The 17067-nt window shown below is 42.6% G+C and overlaps 1 protein-coding gene across 1 annotated transcript; it reads left to right on the forward strand.

Moving 5' to 3' along the window:
• The first annotated feature begins 14880 nt into the window (after positions 1 to 14880).
• LOC139374108 (ecto-ADP-ribosyltransferase 5-like) lies at positions 14881 to 16659 on the forward strand. The gene is made up of 3 exons (XM_071115103.1): positions 14881 to 15002; positions 15191 to 15282; positions 15493 to 16659. The coding sequence occupies exons 2-3, from the start codon at positions 15205 to 15207 to the stop codon at positions 16234 to 16236; spliced, it is 822 nt and encodes a 273-aa protein (XP_070971204.1). The 5' UTR covers positions 14881 to 15002; positions 15191 to 15204; the 3' UTR covers positions 16237 to 16659.
• Positions 16660 to 17067: the final 408 nt, after the last annotated feature.

The raw sequence follows: 17067 nt of genomic DNA on the forward strand, positions 1-17067 counted from the left end.
TTGTGTATGCAGGCTTTGTTGTGTATGCAGGCTTTTGTTGTGTATGCAGGCTTTTGTTGTGTATGCAGGCTTTGTTGTGTATGCAGGCTTTTGTTGTGTATGCAGGCTTTTGCAGGCTTTTGTTGTGTATGCAGGCATTTGCAGGCTTTTGTTGTGTATGCAGGCTTTTGTTGTGTATGCAGGCTTTTGTTGTGTATGCAGGCTTTTGTTGTGTATGCAGGCTTTTGTTGTGTATGCAGGCTTTTGTTGTGTATGCAGGCTTTTGCAGGCTTTTGTTGTATATGCAGGCTTTTGTTGTGTATGCAGGCTTTTGCAGGCTTTGTTGTGTATGCAGGCTTTTGCAGGCTTTGTTGTGTATGCAGGCTTTTGTTGTGTATGCAGGCTTTTGTTGTGTATGCAGGCTTTTGTTGTGTATGCAGGCTTTTGTTGTGTATTTAGGCTTTTGCAGGCTTTGTTGTGTATGCAGGCTTTTGTTGTGTATGCAGGCTTTTGTTGTGTATGCAGGCTTTTGTTGTGTATGCAGGCTTTTGTTGTGTATGCAGGCTTTTGCAGGCTTTGTTGTGTTTGCAGGCTTTGTTGTGTATGCAGGCTTTTGTTGTGTATGCAGGCTTTTGTTGTGTATGCAGGCTTTTGTTGTGTATGCAGGCTTTTGTTGTGTATGCAGGCTTTTGCAGGCTTTTGTTGTGTATGCAGGCTTTTGTTGTGTATGCAGGCTTTTGTTGTGTATGTGTAACGGATGTGAAACGGCTAGCTTAGTTAGCGGTGCGCGCTAAATAGCATTTCAATCAGTGACGTCACTTGCTCTGAGACCTTGAAGTAGTAGTTCCCCTTGCTCTGCAAGGACCACGGCTTTTGTGGAGCGATGGGTAACGATGCTTCGTGGGTGACTGTTGTTGATGTGTGCAGAGGTTCCCTGGTTCGAGCCCAGGTATGGGCGAGGGGACGGTCTAAAGTTATACTGTTACATATGCAGGCTTTTGTTGTGTATGCAGGCTTTTGTTGTGTATGCAGGCTTTTGTTGTGTATGCAGGCTTTTGTTGTGTATGCAGGCTTTTGTTGTGTATGCAGGCTTTTGCAGGCTTTTGTTGTGTATGCAGGCTTTTGTTGTGTATGGAGGCTTTTGCAGGCTTATGCAGGCTTTTGTTGTGTATACTGTGTATGCATGCTTTTGTTCCAGCCCTGCTCCAACACGCAATTTATATTTTAACCTAGAACCGAGCCCTGGGAGACGGCAGTAGTGAGAGTACGTGGTGCTGACACAGATCCTCTCCATTCCACCAGGTTGGAGCAGTTCAAAAGTGTGCAGAGACTTAGACGACCAGCCCTGAGAGGGTGGAGAGGAGGATCTGATGGTCCACAGTGTCAAAAGGAGTCACTCAGCCACAGAGCAGGAGGGGAGGAAAAGGGACAGTGTAAATCATAGGATACGGAAATGGAGGAGTTTAGGGTCAAAGGGGCAGAATCAGGAGACATGCGGTAGATGTATTTTGCAGAAGGGAGATATGATAGAAGAGGAGAGGAGACAGTAGTGAGAGTGAGACAGAGAGATACAAAAATTACCTTTATTTAACTAGGCAAGTCAGTTAAGAACAAATTCTTAATTTCAATGACAGCCTAGGAACATTCTGCCTTGTACAGGGGCAGAATGACAGATTTGTACCTTGTCAGCTCGGGGATATGAACTTACAACCTTTTGGTTACTAGTCTAATGCTCTAACCACTAGGCTAGGCTGCCGCCCCAAATGAAGATTGCGACAGTGCATGACCATCTGGTTGGGGTTAGGGATGGAGGAAAGGGAGACAGAAAAGGAAAAAAAGTAGTGATCAGAGACCTGGAGGGGGTTTCAGTTAGATTAGTAGGCAAAGGGGGCGGAGCTAGCATGTTGGAGTGAACGGTTGTGTGTGAGGCTCATGCAACACTTTTGCGAAATATTCTAACTTAACCTAGTTTACTGCACTTTTTACAACAAACGTTTCTTTCTAATACAATATTGTAACTTTCTATGTGAAAATGCCGAGTAATAAGCGACCAAAGGACAGTAAATCCACATCGGAGGCCTACTCCCCACCAAACAACGAGACAGACATGGCGGAAGGCACAGGTAACAACGTGACACTTACAGAACTTACCTGGGCTTTGGAAGAACTACGTGTTGGGACAGTAAATCCACATCGGAGGCCTACTCCCCACCAAACAACGAGACAGACATGGCGGAAGGCACAGGTAACAACGTGACACTTACAGAACTTACCTGGGCTTTGGAAGAACTATAGCTGAGGATCTTAAGGATCTGAACTGGACACCAAAATCGAGAGCACCATTCGAACGGTCGCTTCCCAGGGCTCAGAGTATTGTGGACCTTGAGAAAGCTTCTGAATTCAACGCTGGTAGGATCGACGAGTTAGAGAAGCTATGCACGTCATTGCAAGATAGTGTGCAGAGGCTTTCTGTGAAAGTGGTGGACCTGGAGGGCCGATCCAGACGTCATAACCTTCGCGTTGTTGGTCTGGCAGAGGGGATGGAGGCGGGCTCTCGCCCCACCGACTTCTTCGCCAAGCTATTGAAGGATGCAATGGGATAGGATGTTTTTTTTCTTTTTTTTTTCTTTCTTTATTTTATAGGCAAGTAAGAACAAATTCTTATTTTCAATGATGGCCTAGGAACAGTGGGTTAACTGCCTGTTCAGGGGCAGAACGACAGATTTGTACCTTGTCAGCTCGGGGATTCGAACTTGCAACCTTTCGGTTCCCAGTCCAACGCTCTAACCACTAAGCTACCCTGCCGCCCCGGGGTAACCTGTTTTGGCTTCGGATCCCCAGCTGGACCGTGCACATCGCGCCCTTGTCCCAGTGCCTGGACCGGGCCAACGTCCTCGCCCAGTAATCATCTGTTGTCACAGTTTCAAGACCAAGGATCTTATCCTGCGTGAAGCTCGAATGAGGGGCAACCTGTCACATAAAGGGCATCCATTCCGTGTCTATGAGGATTATGCGCCCGATGTGGCAAAGCACTGCGCCGGCTACAGAGATGTCATGACCAAACTCTACAAACTATTTGGGAGGCCTTCCAGGTTTGATCATTGACACTATCGGATGGATATACTTATATTCCCCCATTTTTGTTTTGCTTCGTTATTTATTTTTCAATTCTTACATTATTCTTATTACCATACCATTTATTTATTGCTTGCAGGGGACTGGGGGTGATGGTTGGGAGGGGCAGACACCTGGATAGCAAGTTGATGTTTGTGTCTTTCTGCCTTTGTCATAGCCGTGGGCCGCTCTCCCGACTAGATTCCCACCAGCCCTCTGTGGTGCTGGTGTATGTGTAGGTGTGCATACATATAATTATTATTTGTACTTTATTATTATTTTCTCTTAGGATTTTAGTATTATGTATGTGTATATTTTAAATTAGTGTAGATTATTATTCTGGGATATGAATGTTTGTGTATGTAGATGTGTGTATATGCATCTGTATATATTTAAGAAAAAATAAATATATATATATATATACATAAATCCTTGTTCCGATCTCCTAACCCACAATATGTAAATGTACTGCTGTCTATGTCGGTTGCTGATGGTTTATGTTTAGACCGGCATTGCTTAGCAATATAATCTTGTGATGTTACTTGCTCATCTCAGGGATTGACCCTAGCTGGCGCTTAAGTGCGCAATGTGTTTAAGTTGCAATTTATTCTGTTTAGCTTTATTAGATGCTAATTGAACACCTTATTTGCGGGAGCCTCCTCAGTTCCTATGTTAGTAAAAGTTGTAAGATAGTGAGAGGTGAACGCAGAGTTGGGATTTTATTTTTCTTTTACCTCTTGTTCGAGGTCACGCCGTGCTTTTTTGGCATCGGCCAGACAATGTGTTTATTATATTTATTTTTATATTTTTTTCTCTCCTATTTGTGTATGCCTGTTAAAGGTGGGTTGATGGGGGGATAAACGTTGGGGAAAGTAGGGGAACAGGGTGGAGAGTAAAGGTGAATGTCAGGGGGAGGGGTTGGTTGGAAACTGCTCGGGTGTAGATGCTACATATGCTGATCGTGATGGTTTGGTGCGCTATCTTACCTTCTTATTGAGTTAGGCTTCAGAGTGAGTAGTAGGGAATTATCTAGGGAAACTGACAGATCAATAAAGTTGCATTGCCATACTGACTAATACAACTCACAAGGTCTGAATATCAATCTTCAGTCGTTTGGCCGATGGTTTCATCGTTTGATTCAGGTCTAGTTGGATTGAGGTAAAAATAATAGCTAATGTTTTAAGCCAACTTTTGGACAGTTCTCTCTCTAACGGTACATCAACTAGCGAAAGCTTGCCAAGTTCATTTACTTTTGAAACAGGAACAAAACAAAGGTTCCAAAACATTTCCACACAAACAACTGCTGCTAGATAGTAATAATAGCCACTTCATAGCTTATTCATTCACCTCAGTCGAGAGGGGATGAAACATTAACTAATGTTACATGGCAGTTACAATACCATGTAACGCTCAATGGGTGCCAGTTGGACTATGATATTTTGTTCCTTGATTTAGGGACAACAACCGGTGAAATTGGAGGGTGCGCAATTCAAATAAATAATTGAAAATTTAAACATTCATGAACTTACATCATTTAAAGCTTCAATTCTTGTTAATCTAACTGCATTGGGTCGCAGCTATAACATGATTGGTCGTTTTGTTAGATTTCAGTAATCCACTCTTTCAACATTCCGAGAACATTCCAGGAGTCCAAGAAAATGATGCTAAACTTCGTCCAAACAAGTCAAACTACGTTTCTAACCAATCATCAGCTATCCTAAAATGTAAATAAACTCTAATATTTCATACGGAAATAAGATTCTTGCTAGTTTTTGAAGAAAACTGTTGACTTCTAGTGGAAGGAATTGCAATCTGGGATGTGGAATTGCATAGTTTCCCATTATAAGAGCCTGGGACCGGTTGGTTTTCCTTTGGAATTTCACCTGCCACATCAGACATTATTTTAACATTTCTACAAACTTCAAAGTGTTTTCTGAGTAACAGGCAGTTTACTTTGGGCACGTCAGTCAGGCAGAAATTCAGGAAAATAGATCCTCTCTAAGAAGTTTTAAACCTGTTGAACATCCGGTCAGTGCTCTTTGATTGTGTATCCATTGTGTATAAATATCGTCAGTCACAGTTTCTATGTATTTCTCATCTTAAGATATGAGGAAAACAGGGATAATCAGAACTTGTGCTATTGTGGCAGTGGTGATCTTGGTGTTGACCTGTGGTATTTACTTTGGACTGTTGAGATATATCCAGTATACAGTGGGCTCCAAAATTACTGCCACCCCTGACTGGCAATGCACAAACAATACTTAAAAAATATAAACAATATAATTATAGAGATAAACTCAAAATACCAGCATGTGAAAAATACTGTACTTTATTATATATACAGTGCCTTGCGAAAGTATTCGGCCCCCTTGAACTTTGCGACCTTTTGCCACATTTCCGGCTTCAAACATAAAGATATAAAACTGTATTTTTTTGTGAAGAATCAACAACAAGTGGGACACAATCATGAAGTGGAACGACATTTATTGGATATTTCAAACTTTTTTAACAAATCAAAAACTGAAAAATTGGGCGTGCAAAATTATTCAGCCCCCTTAAGTGAATACTTTGCTGCGATTACAGCTGTAAGTTGCTTGGGGTATGTCTCTATCAGTTTTGCACATCGAGAGACTGACATCAGGTTTTCTTCCAGAATGGTCCTGTATTTGGCTCCATCCATCTTCCCATCAATTTTAACCATCTTCCCTGTCCCTGCTGAAGAAAAGCAGGCCCAAACCATGATGCTGCCACCACTATGTTTGACAGTGGGGATGGTGTGTTCAGCTGTGTTGCTTTTACGCCAAACATAACGTTTTGCATTGTTGCCAAAAAGTTCAATTTTGGTTTCATCTGACCAGAGCACCTTCTTCCACATGTTTGGTGTGTCTCCCAGGTGGCTTGTGGCAAACTTTAAACGACACTTTTTTTATGGATATCTTTAAGAAATGGCTTTCTTCTTGCCACTCTTCCATAAAGGCCAGATTTGTGCAATATACGACTGATTGTTGTCCTATGGACAGAGTCTCCCACCTCAGCTGTAGATCTCTGCAGTTCATCCAGAGTGATCATGGGCCTCTTGGCTGCATCTCTGATCAGTCTTCTCCTTGTATGAGCTGAACGTTTAGAGGGACGGCCAGGTCTTGGTAGATTTGCAGTGGTCTGATACTCCTTCCATTTCAATATTTTCGCTTGCACAGTGCTCCTTGGGATGTTTAAAGCTTGAGAAATATTTTCGTATCCAAATCCGGCTTTAAATTTCTTCACAACAGTATCTCGGACCTGCCTGGTGTGTTCCTTGTTCTTCATGATGCTCTCTGCGCTTTTAACGGACCTCTGAGACTATCACAGTGCAGGTGCATTTATACAGAGACTTGATTACACACAGGTGGATTGTATTTATCATCATTAGTCATTTATGTCAACATTGGATCATTCAGAGATCCTCACTGAACTTCTGGAGAGAGTTTGCTGCACTGAAAGTAAAGGGGCTGAATAATTTTGCACGCCCAATTTTTCAGTTTTTGATTTGTTAAAAAAGTTTGAAATATCCAATAAATGTCGTTCCACTTCATGATTGTGTCCCACTTGTTGTTGATTCTTCACAAAAAAATACAGTTTTATATATTTATGTTTGAAGCCTGAAATGTGGCAAAAGGTCGCAAAGTTCAAGGGGGCCGAATACTTTCGCAAGGCACTGTATATTTATTATATACAGTATTTAATATTATTAGAAATGTAAAGCCTCACAGTTTGATCATCTATAACTGCATATCTGACCTGGGTTGAAATACTTAGAAAATCCTTTCAAATAACTTTAGTGTTTGTTTGTCTGCCTGGAGTGCCAGATGGGTGGGGTTTGCACTTTGGGGACTTTTGTTTTGGTTAATTAAGCCAGGCAAGCTAAACAAAAGTTACAAATAAAATATCTCAAAACCCAGGTCTGATTGATGTGATCATTAAAAGCTCAAGTTTCTCTACTATCTATTGAGTAGATGTGATAAGAGAGAATATACATCAAACTAATGGACATAGGAGTAAACAAATGTTGTTTTTAAGAGGTACACAGGGAAGTGGTTGGTCTTAGAAAGTAATGTATTGTACCTGTAACTAAATGGTACTTTTACAGAAGCTTTACTCACTGGACGACATGACTTGCTCACTAGACGACATGACTTACTCACTGGACGACATGACTTACTCACTGGACGACATGACTTACTCACTGGACGACATGACTTACTCACTGGACGACATGACTTGCTCACTGGACGACATGACTTGCTCACTGGGCAACATGACTTGCTCACTGGACGACATGACTTACTCACTGGACGACATGACTTACTCACTGGACGACATGACTTACTCACTGGACGACATGACTTACTCACTGGACGACATGACTTGCTCACTGGACGACATGACTTGCTCACTGGACGACATGACTTGCTCACTGGACGACATGACTTGCTCACTGGACGACATGACTTGCTCACTGGACGACATGACTTACTCACTGGACGACATGACTTGCTCACTGGACGACATGACTTGCTCACTGGACGACATGACTTGCTCACTGGACGACATGACTTGCTCACTGGACGACATGACTTGCTCACTGGACGACATGACTTGCTCACTGGACGACATGACTTGCTCACTGGACGACATGACTTGCTCACTGGACGACATGACTTGCTCACTGGACGACATGACTTGCTCACTGGACGACATGACTTGCTCACTGGACGACATGACTTGCTCACTGGACGACATGACTTACTCACTGGACGACATGACTTACTCACTGGACGACATGACTTGCTCACTGGACGACATGACTTGCTCACTGGACGACATGACTTACTCACTGGACGACATGACTTACTCACTGGACGACATGACTTACTCACTGGACGACATGACTTACTCACTGGACGACATGACTTGCTCACTGGACGACATGACTTGCTCACTGGACGACATGACTTACTCACTGGACGACATTACTTACTCACTGGACGACATGACTTGCTCACTGGACGACATGACTTGCTCACTGGACGACATGACTTGCTCACTGGACGACATGACTTACTCACTGGACGACATGACTTGCTCACTGGACGACATGACTTGCTCACTGGACGACATGACTTACTCACTGGACGACATGACTTTCCCACTAGACATGTCCCTTAATTCAGTTGATGACAAATGTGATGGCTGCAGAGACTACATGTACAATGAGGTGAACACTACCTACCTACGTCAGAAAAACATCTTCCAGGCTTTAATGAGTCCTGGAAGGTTGCAGAGGATGAATGGAAAGTGAACGTGCTCTGCCAGAAGAGCAGTTCATGGCTATGTACTACAGTACACTACACTCTACTGTACTATATACGCATACACAAATCAAGAACCCTCCATCTACCAGGACTTCAACAAAAAAGTTTGAGAACGCAGGTCTGGGTGTGGAACGTCATCATTCCAGAATCATTCACAGCACTTATCTGACTGTTGCCATTCATACTTAGAAACAGCATTTAAATGTGCAACCAGAGGGAAAAACATTCTCGACCACCTTACCTCCATACACAGAGATGTGTACAAAGCTCTCCGTCGCCCTCCATTTGGCAAATCTGACCATAATTATATCCTCCTGATTCCTGCTTACATGCAAAAATGTAAGCAGGAAGAACCAGTGACTCGGTCTACAAAAAAGTGGTCAGACGAAGGAGATGCTGGGAAGAGGGGGGAGGAAAATGCAAGTAGTCTGGGTAGGATGGAGTGGCAGGTAGCATAGTGGTTAGTGCATTGGGCTGGTAACCAAAAGGTTACTAGATCAAATCCCCGAGCTGACAAGGTAAAAATCTGTTGTTCTGCCCCTGAACAAGGCAGTTAACCTACTGTTCCTAAACCATCATTTTAAATAATAATTTGTTCTTAATTGACTTGCCTAGTTAAATAAAGGTAAAAAAATAAATATCTAAAAAAATGATAAAATCAGTAGACCATTTCAGACAGTCTGCAGACAGGAAAGCGGAAGTCTTCTACAAAACAACCTCTATCGGGCTCCAGTTCTGTGATTTAATCAAGAAGATGATGGTCACACATCCTCAAAGAGCTGCAAACATATTCACAAATGTGGTTCTGCCTGAACTAAACACACCTTTTCCTGGAAATTTGACAAATAGCAACCAGTGGTCATCCATAACTTTGTTTTCGACCTAAGGGACCGTAATCATGACTGACCAGTGACCACACAGTGCAAGGGGAGAGTTTGGGGTCATGAGTACATGTCTGTTAAGGGGACTGTTTATCTCTATAGGGATACCTGATAACAGGGGAAGGCAACCCTGGTCCTGGAGTTCAGCTGGCACTTGATGTTTTTAATTTAACCAAACTGGAATACCAGGTGTGTTGAATTTAGGAAATCACTAAGATGATCAATTAACTAAGTAGCTCAGTGTGGTGCCTAGTTGGGACAAAACCCTGCAGTACCTGGGGCTCTCCTGGAACAGGGTTGCCGACCCGTCTCATAAAGTGGTGGAGTAAAGCAAACCATTGCATGTGGAATATGAGCTTTCTGACACAAGATCTATGAAATGGATATTACACACGAAACCAACTCGGTGGCCTTGTGGTTAGAGTGTCCGCCCTGAGACTAAAAGGGAGTGTAGTCTTACCAAAAACTCAGGACAAATGGGACCTGATGCCTCTCTGCTTGGCACTCTGCATTCAAAAGATGGATTGAGGATGTAACGGCATATTTTCTCTATTCCGTCCAATAAATATGACCACTGCCCTGGTGAGAGAGGGGCTATTTGGGACACACCCTCGCCGCAGGCTTTACTGCACGTCCGTAGAGAGGATGGCAGTGGGGCACTTCGGATGGCAGCGGGGCACTTCGGATGGCAGCGGGGCACTTCGGATGGCAGCGGGGCACTTCGGATGGCAGCCGGGCACTTCGGATGGCAGTGGGGCACTTCCGATGGCAGCGGGGCACTTCGGATGGCAGTGGGGCACTTCCGATGGCAGCGGGGCACTTCGGATGGCAGTGGGGCACTTCGGATGGCAGCGGGGCACTTCGGATGGCAGCGGGGCACTTCGGATGGCAGCGGGGCACTTCGGATGGCAGCGGGGCACTTCGGATGGCAGCGGGGCACTTCGGATGGCAGCGGGGCACTTCGGATGGCAGCGGGGCACTTCGGATTGCAAGTTTACAAACAAAAGGATGCTTCTTTGTTCAAGCATATAAAACGTACAGACCTTCTAATATAAAAGATGGGAAAACAAAAATGTTCCTTATAGTTCCTCTAATTCTAATAACTTATAAGGCAATAAATGAAGGCTATTGTGTGCAGTACATTCAAGAAATCATGAGAGTAAGTGCGAGCAAGTGCGGTCAAAAAACTATACCGCTCCCCCGTCTAACCAAGACTCCTCCTCGTAGGCCCGACTTCCTCCCTCAAATGACCTTTCCTCCACCTGTAGCCACGGCACCGGCCGCAATGGGGGTATTCATCTCCAATATGTCTTCACACTAATAATATAACTAATAATGCTTTGGTTATTCTATACAAATACAAATTGGCTATTTTTCTCTAACAGGGGATAAGGCCTTAAGTAGTAGCATCCTGTCCAGGGGTGCATCCTGTCCAAGCTTCTTCATGTTACAGAAGATGGCCTCTTGCTGTTCTGGCTCAGACAAGGCTACTTACATATGCAAATAATAGTTTGTTTGAAGTAGTGTAGAGAGATACTAGTTTGGTAGAATGTATGTTTGGTAGAGTCTATGTTAAAGCTGTTTTAGACATATTTGTATAAAAGACAGAACATTCAGAGCTCCATCATGTATGTGTGTATATATATATATATATATATATATATATATATATATATACAGTGCCTTGCGAAAGTATTCGGCCCCCTTGAACTTTGCGACCTTTTGCCACATTTCAGGCTTCAAACATAAAGATATAAAACTGTATTTTTTTTTGTGAAGAATCAACAACAAGTGGGACACAATCATGAAGTGGAACGACATTTATTGGATATTTCAAACTTTTTTAACAAATCAAAAACTGAAAAATTGGGCGTGCAAAATTATTCAGCCCCCTTAAGTTAATACTTTGTAGCGCCACCTTTTGCTGCGATTACAGCTGTAAGTCGCTTGGGGTATGTCTCTATCAGTTTTGCACATCGAGAGGCTGAATTTTTTTCCCATTCCTCCTTGCAAAACAGCTCGAGCTCAGTGAGGTTGGATGGAGAGCATTTGTGAACAGCAGTTTTCAATTCTTTCCACAGATTCTCGATTGGATTCAGGTCTGGACTTTGACTTTGCCATTCTAACACCTGGATATGTTTATTTTTGAACCATTCCATTGTAGATTTTGCTTTATGTTTTGGATCATTGTCTTGTTGGAAGACAAATCTCCGTCCCAGTCTCAGGTCTTTTGCAGACTCCATCAGGTTTTCTTCCAGAATGGTCCTGTATTTGGCTCCATCCATCTTCCCATCAATTTTAACCATCTTCCCTGTCCCTGCTGAAGAAAAGCAGGCCCAAACCATGATGCTGCCACCACCATGTTTGACAGTGGGGATGGTGTGTTGCTTTTACGCCAAACATAACGTTTTGCATTGTTGCCAAAAAGTTAAATTTTGGTTTCATCTGACAAGAGCACCTTCTTCCACGTTTGGTGTCTCCCCCAGGTGGCTTGTGGCAAACTTTAACCGACACTTTTTATGGATATCTTTAAGAAATGGCTTTCTTCTTGCCACTCTTCCATAAAGGCCAGATTTGTGCAATATACGACTGATTGTTGTCCTATGGACAGAGTCTCCCACCTCAGCTGTAGATCTCTGCAGTTCATCCAGAGTGATCATGGGCCTCTTGGCTGCATCTCTGATCAGTCTTCTCCTTGTATGAGCTGAAAGTTTAGAGGGACGGCCAGGTCTTGGTAGATTTGCAGTGGTCTGATACTCCTTCCATTTCAATAGTATCGCTTGCACAGTGCTCCTTGGGATGTTTAAAGCTTGGGAAATCTTTTTGTATCCAAATCCGGCTTTAAACTTCTTCACGGACCTATCTCGGACCTGCCTGGTGTGTTCCTTGTTCTTCATGATGCTCTCTGCGCTTTTAACGGACCTCTGAGACTATCACAGTGCAGGTGCATTTATACAGAGACTTGATTACACACAGGTGGATTGTATTTATCATCATTAGTCATTTAGGTCAACATTGGATCATTCAGAGATCCTCACTGAACTTCTGGAGAGAGTTTGCTGCACTGAAAGTAAAGGGGCTGAATAATTTTGCACGCCCAATTTTTACGTTTTTGATTTGTTAAAAAAGTTTGAAATATCCAATAAATGTCGTTCCACTTCATGATTGTGTCCCACTTGTTGTTGATTCTTCACAAAAAAAAATACAGTTTTATATCTTTATGTTTGAAGCCTGAAATGTGGCAAAAGGTCGCAAAGTTCAAGGGGGCCGAATACTTTCGCAAGGCACTGTATATATATATATATATATATATATGTGTGTATGAAATATGAATGTATGTGATGAAATATTAGGTACGTACCTTAATGATTTATGTGATTACCTAATTGAGATATAGTCCCTTGTTATTAGTGCACCTTAGTGTTTGGCTCCCCCTGTTGCCCATTCATCGTACTGTGGTAAGTGTGTTCGTGATGTGATAAAGGCAGGAAGGCAGGAAGTTGGGCCTTCAGGTGGGAGGTAGTCCTAGCTAGACGTGGGAGAGGTATAGTCTTTTGACCATACATACACACATGAGTGTGCAAAGCTGTCATCAAGGCAAAGGTTGGCTTCTTTGAAGAATCTCAAATATAAAATATATTTGGATTTGTTTAACACTTTTTTTTGTTACTACATGTACATGATAACGTGTTATTTCGTAGTGTTGATATCTTCCCCATTCGTCAATGTAGAAAATAGTACAAATAAAGAGTAGGTGTACCCACATTTTTAACTGGTATTGTATATCTATATTTTTTTACGGGACAAATGTGAGGATGCACGTGCCCCATGACGTTTCTGATGGTACGTTCTGTTTTGTTGTCATGTGCACTAGAATGTGTGTAAAAAAGCATTGGGTAATATTACATCTCCTGTCCTCTTTACCCACCATGTGTAAATCTGGTGTAAATCTACAGAAGATATACATTACATCTCCTGTCCTCTTTACCCACCATGTGTAAATCTGGTGTAAATCTACAGAAGATATATATTACATCTCCTGTTCTCTTTACCCACCATGTGTAAATCTGGTGTAAATCTACAGAAGATATACATTACATCTCCTGTCCTCTTTACCCACCATGTGTAAATCTGGTGTAAATCTACAGAAGATATATATTACATCTCCTGTTCTCTTTACCCACCATGTGTAAATCTGGTGTAAATCTACAGAAGATATATATTACATCTCCTGTCCTCTTTACCCACCATGTGTAAATCTGGTGTAAATCTACAGAAGATATATATTACATCTCCTGTTCTCTTTACCCACCATGTGTAAATCTGGTGTAAATCTACAGAAGATATACATTACATCTCCTGTCCTCTTTACCCACCATGTGTAAATCTGGTGTAAATCTACAGAAGATATATATTACATCTCCTGTCCTCTTTACCCACCATGTGTAAATCTGGTGTAAATCTACAGAAGATATATATTACATCTCATTAAAAAGCAACTCCACTAGTTCTCAGGTTGTTCTCTGATTGGTTTAAAATTGTAAGCAGCAGCAGTAGCACCCCTTAGCAACTAACGTCTCAAATAGGAAACTAAAAGCTCTGTGGCTAATCTGATCAACACTGTCAGGGTTAGTAGTTTCCTGTGTCTGATGTCAGAGCTCAGTACAGCTCAATCTATCAACCACAACAAGGAGAGAACAGTCTCGTTCCAGGCCAACTATATTGCTGTTGAGTTTGACGCTACGACAAATGAGCATCAAATCGCTATACCATATGATGTGGTTAACTGATATGTTAAACAGTAATCCAGGAGATGTGAGATCTGGCAGGCGACTTCAATGTAGTCAGCCTGGAACGTGGCCAACATCATGAGTGGTGTTGGAGGAGAGAGAGGGGGCGGGACTTGGTTATGAGGGAAGCTTTCAGCAGCCATCTTGTTGACTGGCAGAGACAACAGAGGCCATATGGTGGCAGTTAACTGTCATAACATCTACTGTCTATCCACAGGTTAACTGTCATAACATCTACTGTCTACCCACAGGTTAACTGTCATAACATCTACTGTCTATCCACAGGTTAACTGTCATAACATCTACTGTCTATCCACAGGTTAACTGTCATAACATCTACTGTCTATCCACAGGTTAACTGTCATAACATCTACTGTCTATCCACAGGTTACTTTGACACTATCTGTTGCTTTGACACCACTACAATACAGAATATCTCTAAGAGATGGACATCCTATGTGTTACCGAGAAATGTGTGGACTCATCCAGTGATGTCATTATCAGTCACACAACCTGACAGACTGTGACCATGACAACTGACCACACGGTGCAGTGGTAGACTTGGGGTCGAGGGGAGCGTGAGAAAGACAGAAAGGGGGAACGTTAACTCTTTCTCAGCAGCATCACTTTTAGTTGCAAATGGCCCTGTGGTGAACCAAGGTAGAGCTGTGTACATCCTCATGCATGTGTATGTGTGCAGACATGAAGATCTGCATGACTTTGTTCAAGTATTAGCTTGGTGCTTCAGTGTGGGAACAGGATTTGTGGTCATGTCTGCTTGTAAAGTCAGATCTCTGACCAGGTATAAGTAGATCTTGGCAGACCGTCTGCAAAAACACGTCCTGAAGCTGAACAATACAAAACAACCTCTATCGTGCTCCAGTCTGGTAAGTCCAGCTATCAGATACCGTAAACCTCATTGTAATCTCTGCATGATACGGCTTCATTAAATGGTGGCATTGCAGTGACTCCTATCCATTTTTAAATAGTTGATCATATCAAAGCTGTGTTGTATCATGTTGGGTACTGTTATGATGATTGGTATTTGTCTCCTGTACATGTTGTTTTACTACAGGTGCTGTTGAAGTCATGGGGAGAGACAACATCCTAACCTTTGCTGTGCTGTGTGTCTTCTCTGCTTGGACTCCGGGTGTGGATACAAAGACGGTAAGATACAACACTATTTTGAGTGCATTTGAATATGAGCGAGAGAGCGATTCAATTATCAAAATAACAGGCACAAGTTTAGTATGGACAAAGTTTGTGAAGACATTATGACTGATGGCGAGCCTTACATCTTGTCTCTCATCATCATTTTATTTGCATTTTCTTGTGTCATACCTGTTTGTCTATTTTTCTCTCTTCCTTTCACTAAAGGTCAGTCTCCCTCTGCATGGTCTAAAATCCAACATCCCTTTAAACATGGCTCCAGACTCTGTTGATGACTCCTACAAGGGCTGTGAGGAGAAGATGTTCAGGAAGGTGCATGACTATTACCTGAAAACGGAGAGACTAAAAAACAAATATTTCAACCAGGCTTGGACCGATGCTGAGGCCCGTTACAAACCGAAACTGAAAAGAGCACTGTCTAAACTCTATTCCCTGGCAATCCAGGTGTATGTGACTGAATACTCCCAAATGTTCAAGTCATTCAACGAGGCCACTCGTACCCAAAAGAAGAGCTACAGCACAACATTCCAGTACCACTCCCTGCACTTCCTTCTGACCAATGCTTTACGAATCCTGAACAAGAAAAATAAGCGTTTCCAAACCTTCCGAGGAACCAACGTGTCTTTCCACGGAGTCCGAAATACTGAAATGCGATTCGGACAGTTCACCTCGAGCTCTTTAGACAAGAAAATCGCTGGTGAACGCTTTGGAAGTCGCTCCTGTTTTGAGATCACCACCTACTTTGGTGCCCCGCTGGGGGAGTACGCATCTCAGATGGCTCATGAGAAGGAGGTGCTGATTCCTCCCTACGAGGTGTTCAGAATTACAGAGGTGCTGAAGAGAAAAGACAAGAAAGACCTCTGGTGTGACGTCGTCTACAAACTGCAGAGTACCAAGAAAGGAAAAAGTGACCTGAAATGCCAGATGGTTGGACCACTCCAAGGAGAATAAAATCAAAACAGCAACACAGCTGTCAAATATGAAATGCAGTTTTTAGTGCAACACCTGGCTTCCCCATCCACCGTCGCTCCCTCCCACAAATACAGGAAATACAAAAACATTAGCGTAGCTTTTACAACGTTCAGATTGTCAGATCTGTCTTGTTGTAAATGTTTCCCACATTGTTTGCTTAGATTGTTAACCTTTCTTCTGCCAGTGAATTGGAATTTGTTGTCATGTGCACTGCAGCTTTTGCTAAAAACCTATAACGAAAAGCATTCAGCAATATTACATCTCCTGTCCTATTTATCCACTACCTACACATCCATTATAAAGAGATGAATTTCATCTCACTTGAAGACAATGTGTTTGTTCTCAGGTTATAATTACAATAGGCTACAAAGATACTCCGATTTAAATAAAGATATAGCCAAAGATAACCTGAAGCTTCAATCATCCCATCTGAGTGAGATTGTTGATAATGTGGTCGTTCTTCACCCATTATTCAACGTACAGTAGTTGTACAAAGTAATGACACTGAGTCATGGCTTTGAAATTAATTGTAGGGAGTGAGGGGGGGTGGGGTGGGGGGGAGAACAGTAGCAGGGTTAGTAGTTTCCTGTGTCTGTGAGGTCAGAGTGAGATGGGAGGGAGAACAGTAGCAGGGTTAGTAGTGTCCTGTGTCTGTGAGGTCAGAGCTTAATACCACTCAATCTATCAACAACAACGAGGAGAGAATGGTCTCATTCCAGACCAATTATATTGAAAACAGGCTGCAGCCATTAACCAATGGCTGCTGGCCAAGTCATCGACTGCGTAATCGGGAATCAGTTTCCTATATTA

This window comes from Oncorhynchus clarkii, chromosome 19 (genome assembly GCF_045791955.1).
Source record: "Oncorhynchus clarkii lewisi isolate Uvic-CL-2024 chromosome 19, UVic_Ocla_1.0, whole genome shotgun sequence".
Classification (NCBI taxonomy): domain Eukaryota; kingdom Metazoa; phylum Chordata; class Actinopteri; order Salmoniformes; family Salmonidae; genus Oncorhynchus; species Oncorhynchus clarkii.

Coding starts and splice junctions, on each gene's coding strand:
- LOC139374108 (XM_071115103.1), top strand. CDS start 15,205: ATGGGGAGAGACAACATCCTAACCTTTGCTGTGCTGTGTGTCTTCTCT. Junction 15,283..15,492: donor CGGGTGTGGATACAAAGACG/GTAAGATACAAC, acceptor CTTTCACTAAAG/GTCAGTCTCCCTCTGCATGG.